Here is a 13,855-nt window from a genome sequence, read left to right on the forward strand (position 1 = left end):
AGATAGCGGGTATAGACGAAGCATGGAAGCATGGCACATACACAGCTGAACAGGACATACCTTGGCTTTCTGTGACTTCTCGGGATTGGCGCATCGAAACTGCACCATGTTTGATTCGATCAGGAGCTCCTGAAATTGAGAGGATGACACGGATAATATAAAGACATTATAGAAGAGCATGTAGGTGTCATAGAGAAGTGTCCTCCCTGTATTAGTGAGAGTGGAGAGCTGCCGCAAACAGGAGCTCTGGCTCTGGCAGACCAGGCACATTTTTTTTCAGAACGACAGGTAGGTACTGAATAGGTACTGAATGTAACTTACCACAATGTAGATTCTTGCTTGATTTAGGAATAAAATAAACTGAAGGAAAAATGTATCACAAGTGACGAAAAAACTAAATTGGAACGCATCCCTACTATCTCATAAAAACAAAAAACTCCCAAGATCCTGCAATGTATAGTTTGCCCACTAGATGGCACAGCTCTGAAGCCATTTATTGCATGCACAGATGACAATGCACTGCAATGCATGACAAGGCAATATGTGAACAGTGCAACGGATGGGGAAGAATCAGAGGGGCAGCTATTCTGAGGGTGAGACACAGCCCAGAGGTCTCATCGATAACAAGTAACTAGATGTCCTTAGCCATGATCTGTAGAAGAGGAGTAATGGCTCCGGTCTCTTAATTCTGGTGCACTTCGGGAGGTCCCATAAGTCAGGTTTCTGGCGTGGGTAACAGTAAATCTGAATGACCTATCCATCCCCAGCCTGATCTGCCCAGCTTTCTCAAAAGTGGCATCCAGATTGGAAACGGACAAAGTGGCACATTTGGCCATGTGCAAAAATAATAATGACTGCATCCATTTACAACAGATAGGCACAGCAATGGGGAGCAAAATGGCGCCACAGTATGCTAATATTTTCATGGCCAAGCTGGAGAGTGACTTCCTATCCACCTGCACCACCAGGCCTCTGGCCTACTATCGCTTCATTGACGATATCAGAATCCTTTGGACTGGGTCTGAACAACAGCTGAAAACCTTCCATGAATATTTCAATCAGTTCCATCCCACCATCAACCTGACGCTCAATCACTCCTTCACTCAAATAAACTTCATGGACACCGTCATCAAGACACAGAGCGACAAAGTTGAGACATCGCTGTATCGGAAGCCAATTGACCGCCCAACCTACCTAAGATGGGATAGCTTTCATCCGAAACACATAAAGAACTCTATTGTATACAGCCAGGCTATCAGATACCATCGCATATGTTCAGACCCGGTGGACAGAGACAAGCACATTGGGGGCCTCAAAAACACATTCTGGAGGCAGGGTTACCATCCAAGAACAGTTTGACAACCAAATCACCAGAATACCAAGATCGGATTTATTAAAATACAATACCAAAAAGGAAAACAATCGAGTGCCCCTGGTCGTCACTTACAACCCACACCTGGAAATACTGAGAGGAATTACACGCAAACTACATACACTACTGCAAAAAGACAACCGTCTAACATCCATATTTCCAGACCCCCCTCTCCTGTGCTACAGACAGCCACCAAACCTCAGGAATATACTCATTAGGAGCCCCCTGTCACCTCAACAGGAACGTTCCCATGCAAAACATGCCAACACATACTGACTACTGACAAAATAAAGATCCCCAACTCCAATCAGGACTACAAGATCCCAGGTACCTTCACCTGCAGCACACCTAATGTGGTGTATTTAATAATATGTACCAAGTGTCCCACTGGAGGCCTGTATGTAGGAGAGACAGGACAGACACTCGGATGAACTCGCACCGTCACACCATTACAGAGCAGACAATGGACCTCCCTGTGCTAAAAACACTTCTGCAATCAAGATCATAATATCATCAATGACATGAAGAGTTTGGATTTAAGGGGGAATTTCAAATGTAAACGTGACAGGAGAGTATGGGAGTATAAACTCATGACCACCTTCAACACATTCCAGAGGGGGTTAAAGCTGCCGCATGGATTTATGTCCTTCTATAAAAACTAAACATCACATCACCAATCAAAGGCACCATAAAAACTCAGAGGGCCGTCCTGTGAACTGATAATTTGTTTTTTAACTTGTTTCTTTGTGTGTGTATACTGAATTAGTGTATAAATATGCATGCCTTCAGAAATTGTGTCATACCATGCCTGAGGAAGAGACCTAGTAGTCTCGAAAGCTTGTAATCTGTCATCATTTTTTGTTAGCCATTAAAAAGGTATCAACTACTGAAGACCCTCAGTCTTTATATTTCCTGTACTACTAGTCTGCGTCCTCTTGTACTACTAGTCTACATCCCCTTGTACTACTAATCTGCTTGTCCCTGTACTACTAGCCTGTGTCCTCTTGTACTATTAATCTGCAGGTCCCTGTACTACTAGTCTGCATCCCCTTGTACTACTAATCTGTTTGTCGTTGTACTACTCGTCTGCATCCCCTTGTACTACTAGTCTGCATCCCCTTGTACTACTAATCTGTTTGTCGTTGTACTACTCGTCTGCATCCCCTTGTACTACTCGTCTGCATCCTCTTGTACTACTAGTCTGCATCCCCTTGTATTACTCGTCTGCATCCCCTTGTACTACTCGTCTGCATCCCCTTGTATTACTCGTCTGCATCCTCTTGTACTACTAGTCTGCATCCCCTTGTATTACTCGTCTGCATCCTCTTGTACTACTAGTCTGCATCCCCTTGTATTACTCGTCTGCATCCTCTTGTACTACTAGTCTGCATCCCCTTGTACTACTAATCTGCAGGTCCCTGTACTACTAGTCTACATCCCCTTGTACTACTAATCTGCAGGTCCCTGTACTGCTAATCTCCACATCCCTATATTGCTATCCTGCAAGCCCCCTGAACTGCCGCCTGCATACCGCTTTGCTGCTATCCTGCATGCCCCTGCACTTCTGTTCCACACTTCCATCCTGTATATTCCTGTGCTTCTACCCTAGACATCCCTGTGCTACCATCCTGCATATCTGGTACCATGTACTCTACTATTCTGCTATCCTGTATATACTGCACCTCCCCCTATTGTTATACTGCACATCCCTGTACTACTAGATTGTGGGTCTATATTCTGTATACTTCAGGTCATTGTGCTGCTACCCTGTATTTCTGTATAATACTACCCTGTATTTCCATGTACTGCTATCCTGATCTTCTTGTGCTGCCACACGTGTCCTTATAGTTCTTCTACATCTTTTACTGTTAGTCTGCACCCTCTTGCACCACTGCCCCGTATTTCGTTCAGCCAGTCTCTGTGCAGCCAGTTTATCTGTCCTTGTTCTGCCGTCCCCTCTCTCTCTGTATTGTGTCTGTACGGGAAGCTGTGTCCACTATTCTGGGTCTTTCAGTGTATGGTGCGATGATCCCTGTGAATAGCTGCGGTGCCTATCCATTGTGTGACCTGGGCTGAATCCTGCTGCATGGACGCTTTTCCTCCTGTCTATGGGTAATCGTATTAATGGGTGCGCTCCTATTGACAAGCTGCTCTGGTGATTTAGAAGCTTTTATAAGGAGAACAATTGTCCTTGCAGCGTTCCCAGTCAAGATCGTGTTTATCACATGTGCTGACACATTGCAAAAGAGGCATTGACAAGACGCTGCCAAAATAATTACCAGGGAACGTAATGCCGGGAATTTCTGATGAGGCAAGTGGCACCGTAGTGTTCACCACAGGGCGCTAACAGATACAGAAGGTCCAACTGATGACAAGATCAAGGTTTAACAATAATATTTATCCCCAGCTTTTTTAGACTCCTGAATAGCAAATCTTAGTGGCTAAGCAATGATACAGATGGTGGGTAGCAGTTGCACCCAGGCCCTGGTGCAGCAGGACACCTAAAATCTCCTCAACACATACATAGCAGAAAGCATGCGAGCCTCATTGCAGATTTTGCATTTTGCCTATATCAGGGTACATCCTCGCATCAACAGGGCTCAGAAGCCTTTGTGGGTCTGTATGTGCTATGTCCTGTATTACTGGCAATGAGCACCTTCTACCTACCAGGGGTATAACTATAAGGGGTACAGAAGCCACAGATGCCCCCGACCCTTGGACATGAGGACACCCATGAAGATAAATGCCACAGAGTAGACCAAGTGCCATGTTACAGATGTTGCATTGGAGACTAGGAACTTCAGGTTATCCCCGGGCCCATTCACTCTACAGAGTGAATTTGGTAACCAGCAGGGCACATACCTTGTTGTTGAATCTGACTTAGACTACACCTGCCAGTGGAGGAATCTCTGCTCACAGTAAAAATCCCTTCTGCTGTTTCCTTCCCATAGTTAATGGGGGTTTCCTGCACTGGTTAAGCTTTATTACTAATATATAACCTGATTTTTCAATGAAGAGATGCTAGCCCTTGTCCAAAAGCCACAGTCTCTTCAAACGGCACATCTGTGAGGGGCCTGTCCTTCAACTGATGATCTATCCAAAACATAGGTCAATCACATAAGCATGGAAACATCCCCTTAACCCGGATTGTACCTCTGCTTTCTGTCGATTTCTCAGTTTCTTCCCTTGAAGGACTTCTTGCTCTTTAGGATTTTTGTATGTACTCTCGGGCACCTGTATTAGAGAAATACAGATGTACATTTACAATGGGTTTCCAGAAAATACGCAAAAACTTATGGCTACCGTTCTCAGAAAATATCCTTCTCATGTAGGAATATTTCTGGTCTCTCACTTATTGGCCATTATTAGATTTAAAAAGAATGCTCAAAACTATACCAAGTCTGACGGCAAACAGAGGGTTAAATTGATGCCAGCCTATCGGATGTAATTTCATGTAGGGCTCCTGATAGAGACTCACACCTGCTGACTACTCACCGGTTGGTGCGGCTTTTGAGTGGGTATTTTTTGTGGTACTGGTATAGATCTGGGCTTAGGTTTTGTTAAACTGAACTCCTTCACCTCTGTTACTTTAGAGGCTTTCACTAGGTTAGAAGCATTGACCATCTTGCTTTCGATGGTATCCATCAAATCCAGGACTTCAGGCTGCCACCTAGGGTATAAAAAAAAACAACAAAAATACATTTATTTAAAGGTACAACCTACGGTCCATAAGATATAGGACATAAGATCCAGCCTGTGTAGGGAACACCATAGTGATATGTACAATGAGAATATTAGTGGCACCCGCCACATGGTGTAGAATATCATCAATTCTTGTAAGTTGTATAATAGACTATTATGTCCATACAGTAAAAGTCTTCCATATTATGTAGATCTGTTATATTATGGAGGTAAGTGTAACTACGAGGGTGCCCACATAGATGGGAAAGTCTACCCTGGTTTGTTCAGTCCAGTATTGTCATGGGCAAGTTCTGCCATTTACAAGTTCTTAAAACGATCTACTAAAAAGTTACAATATTAATGTATATAGTATGGCGCCACCTGAAGGAAAACATGCAAAGTGTTGCCCTGATCGGAATCAACCTCAGAATCTCAATGCCACAAGACTGAGCCACTGTTGTGGCCCCTTTAAAGTGTACCCCCAATCATAAAACAACTTTTCAGAAATGACTAGTACAGGGGAATATAAGAAACTTTGTAATATATCTTATTAATGGAAATTGTTTCATTCTTTGTTTATCAGACTGAGTTACAGTCCTATGAAAAAGTTTGGGCACCCCTATTAATCTTAATCATTTTTAGTTCTAAATATTTTGGTGTTTGCAGCAGCCATTTCAGTTTGATATATCTAATAACTGATGGGCACAGTAATATTTCAGGATTGAAATGAGGTTTATTGTACTAACAGAAAATGCGCAATATGCATTAAACCAAAATTTGACCGGTGCAAAAATATGGGCACCTCAACAGAAAAGTGACATTAATATTTAGTAGATCCTCCTTTTGCAAAGATAACAGCCTCTAGTCGCTTCCTGTAGCTTTTAATCAGTTCCTGGATCCTGGATGAAGGTATTTTGGACAAACAATTCAAGTTCAGTTAAGTTTGATGGTCGCCGAACATGGACAGCCCGCTCTCAAATGATCTGAAAACAAAGATTGTTCAACATAGTTGTTCAGGGGAAGGATACAAAACGTTGTCTCAGAGATTTAACCTGTCAGTTTCCACTGTGAGGAACATAGTAAGGAAATGGAAGACCACAGGGACAGTTCTTGCTAAGCCCAGAAGTGGCAGGCCAAGAAAAATATCAGAAAGGCAGAGAAGAAGAATGGTGAGAACAGTCAAGGACAATCCACAGACCACCTCCAAAGAGCTGCAGCATCATCTTGCTGCAGATGGTGTCACTGTGCATCGGTCAACTATACAGCGCACTTTGCACAAATAGAAGCTGTATGGGAGAGTGATGAGAAAGAAGCCGTTTCTGCACGTACGCCACAAATAGAGTTGCCTGAGGTATGAAAAAGCACATTTGGACAAGGCAGCTTCATTTTGGAAACAAAAATTGAGTTGTTTGGTTATAAAAAAAAGGCGTTATGCATGGCGTCCAAAAAGAAACAGCATTCCAAGAAAAACACTTGCTACCCACTGTAAAATTTGGTGGAGGTTCCATCATGCTTTGGGGCTGTGTGGCCAATGCCGGCATCGGGAATCTTGTTAAAGTTGAGGGTCGCATGGATTCCACTCAGTATCAGCAGATTCTTGAGAATAATGTTCAAGAATCAGTGACGAAGTTGAAGTTACGCCGGGGATGGATATTTCAGCAAGACAATGATCCAAAACACCGCTCCAAATCAACTCAGGCATTCATGCAGAGGAACAATTACAATGTTCTGGAATGGCCATCCCAGTCCACAGACCTGAATATCATTGAACATCTGTGGGATGATTTGAAGCGGGCTGTCCATGCTCGGCGACCATCTAATTTAACTGAACTTGAATTGTTTGTCCAAAATACCTTTATCCAGGATCCAGGAACTGATTAAAAGCTACAGGAAGCGACTAGAGGCTGTTATCTCTGCAAAAGGAGGATCTACTAAATATTAATGTCCCTTTTCTGTTGAGATGCCCATACTTTTGCACCGGTCAAATTTTGGTTTAATGCATATTGCACATTTTCTGTTAGTACAATAAACCTCATTTCAATCCTGAAATATTACTGTGTCCATCAGTTATTAGATATATAAAACTGACATGGCTGCTGCAAATACCAAAATATTTAGAACTAAAAATGATTAAGATTAATAGGGGTGCCCAAACTTTTTCATAGGACTGTATATAGAAGTCTATGGAGAGTGGAAAGGGGAGGAGAATGCTGATGGAAAAGACACACACATAGGATAGGTTCATGTGAGGGAATGTGGAGCCAATTTTGAGGCAGATTCCGCCTCAAACATCAGCTCCAAATTCTGCTAGAAATCCGGTTTCCATTATTGAATGGCAGCGACAGGTGCTTTTTATTCAGAACGCTGAATGTCTCGCTGAATCTTTCATCAGATTTCGTGGTTGATCCGCACTGTGAGTCTCAGTATCATGTGTCTAGGGATAATCAGAGTTCAAAATCTGAAGTTCTGCTTCAACTTTCTGCCATGATATGCATAGGGACAGAATCTGGAGAGGAATTTGGGTATGTTCATATTGAGTTTTTTGCAGGCGGATTTTGACGCGGAATTCGCCTGCAAATACGTCTCCCATTCATTTCAATGGGAGTCACTCGCTTTTTTTTTATCTAGTGGGAAAAAATGCGGCATGCCCTATCTTCACGCAGATTCTGCGGCTGAGTCAGCTGCGGCATCTGCGGCTCGAGACACCCTCCTACTTAGGCCCATTCATCCAGGCCTAATCAGGAGCGGGATGTACCCACGGGAGGGGGTGCCATGGAGTTTTGTTCATGATATAACCCCCCCCCCCCTTCATTATCAGAAAGTATACTTGCCATTTAACCCCTTAGATGCTGTGATGAATGCTGACTGCAGCACCTAAGTTGTTTTACATTAAAATAAATAGACTTTTTTCCCCCTTGTTAATGATACAATTGGTATTGCCACATCTGAACAACCCCTATAATAAAATGTGTTCATACATATTTCATATTTATTCTGTATGATAATCGCCATAAACCTTAAAATTCACATGCTAGAATTTATGTTTTCTGATCAGTTCATCTCTCAAAAACAGGATGTAATAAAAACTGATCAAAAACTCAAATGTACCCACAAAATATAAGGTCTCATAAAGCTAAAATATTACTGGTTGAAGGTTAAAATGTGCTAGATCGCTAAAGGGTTAAAATGTACATACGGCCCTGGAGTCATGTGTCAGGTATATATACATAAGCCATAAATTCAAAATCTGCAATAAAAAAGTGACACTTTTTGGAAGGTTTTTACAATTGTAATGTGACTGCTAGATGGGTACGGGACTCGTGGCCTCCATCCAAACCCAGACTTACAACCAATAGACACAGGCATTATACTTACTTTAGCAATGGATTAATCCAGTTTTCCTTCACATAATTGGAATCGTATATCTGACTCCATTCATCCTTTATCCATGTGTGCAGGTTTAGGACATTAAAGAAAAACCTAAGAAACTGAGAAGACAAATTCATTAGTGGGAGGACAAGAAGGAACTTATAGGAAGAAATCTATCCCTCTCAAAACAGATCATCATCAAAGGGCCTAACAAAGTATATCAAGACATAATCAATTACTAACTATACATTTCATTACTTATCTGGATCCTGAGTTATATTCCAGAGCTGCTTTCACGGATCTGGGGAGGTGGGGGTGGAATTGATTTAAAATGTGTTGACAGGCTCACCTTTTAACACACCCTAACCCCTTAAAGGAAGTCTGTCACCGATACCCAGCATATCAACCCAGCCCCACAGGTAGATAGGTTAGGGTCACCAGAACCAGCATATCAACTCAGCCCTACAGATAGATAGGTTAGTGTCACCAGAACCAGCATATCACCCTGGCCCCGCAGATAAATAGGTTAGGTTCACATGAACCCAGTATATAACCCCAGCCCTGCAGATAGGTTAGGGTTACCCGATTCACAGAGTGTTTTCCCCTTGTGAATCGCTGACTCCATTGCTTAGAAATCACCATTTTGGCCCAAGGCAAATTAGTTCTTTGAAACGACAAGTCTGTTATTGCTTATCCCTTTGGAACAATGGCAATATCCTTGCTGTTCCAAAGACCTCATCTGCATATTGACAAAATGACAATTTCTAAGCAATGGTGGCAGCTATTTTCAAGGTAAACACAAAGTTTGATTTAGGTGAGACCCTAACCTATCTCCTGGACTGGGTTAATATGCTGAGTTCTGGGGACAGACTCCCTTTATGTTCTGTGGGTGTGACAACCTCTTCAATGGCTCCCTTCATCTTTGCATCCAAATTAGTTTTTATTGCTTCAAAGCATCTACAATAAAAAAAAATAAGCAGTAGTGGAAATAGTCCTTTAAAATTCCCTACTGTTTGTGTCTACAATTTTTATGAAAACGTATCTGTCTCTATGGCAAGAGACAACAAACAAGCCCTGTGTAGTCTGATTCTGCAGTCATTTGTTCTTCTATTAGTCCCCTTTTTTCTACTAATCTACTACGAAAGTAGGGGACACATTGAAAAAACAATGTGTCTACAGGTTCAGACTACACAGGGTTTGTTTGCTGTCTATTACCATGGAGTCTGCAGTGAATCTGTAGAAACAAAACAGTAGGAAATTTTTAATGAAGACTGTTATAAAATGTTCTTTATTGCTCACTAGCCTCTGCCCGCGACTTCGTCTGCGTGTTGTTGGCGTCGATGATCCGCCTATATTCAGGAAATTGGAGCCGTCGATAGTTTGCCTGCTCCAGCATTTCAGCAGCTCTCAAGCTGTCCTGCTGCTGAACTTGTTCCTCACACCGTGCCTGTGATTGTTCTGGCATCTCAGCAGCTCGCTGGGACACCATATAGGTAGCGTGTTGTTGGCATTGGTGATCCACCTGTTCCGGCGTTTTGGCAGCTGTCGAGCTGGCCTGCCGCTGAACACGTTCCACCCGCTGTGCCCGTGACTGTTCCAGCGTCTCAACAACTCGCTGGGAAGCCATATAATGAGCGTGTTGTTGGTGTCGATGAACCGAATGCTCCGGCGTTTCAGCAGCTCTCAAGCTGGCCTGCCACTGAACTCATTGCTCACGCGGTGTGATCTCAGCAGCTCGCTAGGACCCCATATAATGAGTGTGTCGTTGGTGTTGATGATCCCCCTGAGCTCCTGTGTTTTCTCATCCAGTGTGTCAGCACTGCCTGGAGCAGATCAGATAATATACAAATGCATGTACACAATGGACTGAGGGTTATCAGCCTGCTGCCAAGAACAGTTTAATATAGTATGTAAACATAAATTCATAACAGTTGTGAAGCCATGTCATTTACCGGGATAAAAAGTAGCCTATGTTTTAATCCAGGTTACAAACTATCTATGTGCCAAATTTCATCCAAATCCGTTCAGCCATTTTTGTGTGATTGAGTAACAAACATCCAAACTCACAAACTTTCACATTTAATATTAGTAGGATAGGATAGGATAGGATTGTAGATAAATTTAAACAACTAAACAATGGTTGTAAGGCATAGATAATCTTTAAAAGTCCTGGTGACCAGGGGCCTAAGGTACATAACACACTTGTGAATATTAGGATTATACATACAATATACTGTATAGTGTTATGCAATATATCATAGTCATTGTGGCCCTGTAGTTTCCATTCCAGATATCACACATAAACTCCAGGCACATATATGGTTCCATAGGACTGCGTATTTCTCTGTGCTGACGTAAGGGCGCTCTGTTCCTGGCAGACGACAGCTATTTTGGTAGTAAATGAGATTTTCAGAGTGGCAGTGAAGTCTAATTATAGGTGCTAATTTGTAAGATGCATATGTTCATTACTGTGGAAATTGTGGTGCAGAATGTGATGTCACTGGTGAGTGGGTTCAGATCCCACCTGGTGCACCAATCTTTTCTCCTATTACTGCAGCAACATCTGTGGGAGCTCGGTCTGTTTCTACATCTCATAGAGTGCCATAAAAACAATCCACGCCTAAACTGACAAACAGCACATTATCAACTCCTTGTCAATTCGGAGTGCACGAGGAGGCTGCAGCCTTATCTGACATAGTGAGGGATATATATATATATACAGTCCTATGAAAAAGTTTGGGCACCCCTATTAATCTTAATCATTTTTAGTTCTAAATATTTTGGTGTTTATAACAGCCATTTCAGTTTGATATATCTAATAACTGATGGACACAGTAATATTTCAGGATTGAAATGAGGTTTATTGTACTAACAGAAAATGTGCAATATGCATTAAACCAAAATTTGACCGGTGCAAAAGTATGGGCATCTCAACAGAAAAGTGACATTAATATTTAGTAGATCCTCCTTTTGCAAAGATATCAGCCTCTAGTCGCTTCCTGTAGCTTTTAATCAGTTCCTGGATCCTGGATAAAGGTATTTTGGACAAACAATTCAAGTTCAGTTAAGTTAGATGGTCGCCGAGCATGGACAGCCCGCTTCAAATCATCCCACAGATGTTCAATGATATTCAGGTCTGGGGACTGGGATGGCCATTCCAGAACATTGTAATTGTTCCTCTGTATGAATGCCTGAGGATTTGGAGCGGTGTTTTGGATCATTGTCTTGCTGAAATATCCATCCCCGGCGTAACTTCAACTTCATCACTGATTCTTGAACATTATTCTCAAGAATCTGCTGATACTGAGTGGAATCCATGCGACTCTCAACTTTAACAAGATTCCCGATGCCGGCATTGGCCACACAGCCCCAAAGCAAGATGGAACCTCCACCAAATTTTACAGTGGGTAGCATGTGTTTTTCTTGGAATGCTGTTTCTTTTTGGACGCCATGCATAACGCCTTTTTTTATAACCAAACAACTCAATTTTTGTTTCCAAAATGAAGCTGCCTTGTCCAAATGTGCTTTTTCATACCTCAGGCAACTCTATTTGTGGCGTACGTGCAGAAACGGCTTCTTTCTCATCACTCTCCCATACAGCTTCTATTTGTGCAAAGTGCGCTGTATAGTTGACCGATGCACAGTGACACCATCTGCAGCAAGATGATGCTGCAGCTCTTTGGAGGTGGTCTGTGGATTGTCCTTGACTGTTCTCACCATTCTTCTTCTCTGCCTTTCTGATATTTTTCTTGGCCTGCCACTTCTGGGCTTAGCAAGAACTGTCCCTGTGGTCTTCCATTTCCTCACTATGTTGCTCACAGTGGAAACTGACAGGTTAAATCTCTGAGACAGCTTTTTGTATCCTTCCCCTGAACAACTATGTTGAACAATCTTTGTTTTCAGATCATTTGAGAGTTGTTTTGAGTAGCCCATGATGCCACTCTTCAGAGGAGATTCAAATAGGAGATCAACTTGCAATTGGCCACCTTAAATACCTTTTCTTATGATTGGATACATCTGGCTATGAAGTTCAAAGCTCACTGAGGTTACAAAACCAATTTTGTGCTTCAGTAACTCAGTAAAAAGTAGTTAGGGGAATTCAAATCAATAAAATGATAAGGGTGCCCATACTTTTGCACCGGTCAAATTTTGGTTTAATGCATATTGCACATTTTCTGTTAGTACAATAAACCTCATTTCAATCCTGAAATATTACTGTGTCCATCAGTTATTAGATATATCAAACTGAAATGGCTGTTGCAAACACCAAAATATTTAGAACAAAAAATGATTAAGATTAATAGGGGTGCCCAAACTTTTTCATAGGACTGTATATATATATATATATATATATATATATATATATATATATATATATATATATGGAGCAAGCATACAATGAGTCTAGCGCAATTACTATAGCTACACAACGGTCTATAATTACCAATGTTTCTTTGTTACAACCACATAAAGGAAAGGATAAAAAAAAACCTAAATGGAGCCTGTGAACCAGGAGGCGAAGGGAGTGGGGTGGCAAGATCATTGGGCCATTGTCCATCTCTTTTTCTTGTCACCACCCATAGGCAGAGTAAACAAAATCAACCTGGTCTAGGCTATATAGAAGCTACAAGTGCTACAACAATATGTGTACAATGCAGGACAGGACAGGACACTTTTTTACAACCACTTTCCATTCTTCCCCACAGATAAGGATCAAGAACAAGGTAAAATAATCTAATCTTACAAAATAATACTAATTTCAAATTTATTATTATTATGATACTAAATAATACAATTTGTAATAATAATAATAATAATAATAATAATAATAATAATAATAATAATAATAATATTTTTATCATATTAAAAATGTTGTTATTTTATTATTTATCATATTATAATATAAAATTATATTATATATATATATATATATATATATATATATATATATATATATATATATATGTGAAAGTTTGTGTGTTTGGATGTTTGTTCATCAATCATGCAAAAATGGCTGAACGGATTTGAATGAAATTTGGCACATACCGTATATACTCGAGTATAAGTCGATCTGAATATAAGCCGCCCCCCCCCCCCTAATTTTACCACAAAAAACGTAGAAAACTTATTGACTCGAGTATAAGCCGAGGGAGGAAAATGCATGACATTCTGTTTGTGCTCATGTTAATCCTAGCAGGCTTCAGGCCTATATGGTAATATCCCAGACGTCACGTGGTCTTGGATATTACCATATAGGCCCAAAGCCTGTGGTAGTAGTAATAGCCTGTTACTGCTAGCACAGGCTTTGGGCCTGTATGTTAATGCCCCAGACACACTCATTATGTGGCGTCTCAGCAAGCTGCTGAGATGCTGGAACAATCACAGGCACGACGCAAAGAACAAGTTCAGAGGCAGGCCAGCTTGAGAGCTGCT

The 13,855-nt window shown here is 41.5% G+C and overlaps 1 protein-coding gene across 1 annotated transcript in view; it reads right to left on the minus strand.

Moving 5' to 3' along the window:
- Positions 1-13,855, minus strand: part of CFAP99 (cilia and flagella associated protein 99) — a 59,244-nt gene that overhangs the window by 22,571 nt on the left and 22,818 nt on the right. Inside the window, exons 5-8 of the mRNA XM_075261125.1 lie at positions 8,429-8,541; positions 4,868-5,042; positions 4,526-4,606; positions 61-129 (exon numbers count right to left, since the gene is read on the minus strand). Of these exons, the coding sequence (XP_075117226.1) occupies positions 61-129; positions 4,526-4,606; positions 4,868-5,042; positions 8,429-8,541 (438 nt within the window). The remainder of the gene's footprint in view (positions 1-60; positions 130-4,525; positions 4,607-4,867; positions 5,043-8,428; positions 8,542-13,855) is intronic.

Source organism: Leptodactylus fuscus, chromosome 1, assembly GCF_031893055.1.
Source record: "Leptodactylus fuscus isolate aLepFus1 chromosome 1, aLepFus1.hap2, whole genome shotgun sequence".
NCBI lineage: Eukaryota > Metazoa > Chordata > Amphibia > Anura > Leptodactylidae > Leptodactylus > Leptodactylus fuscus.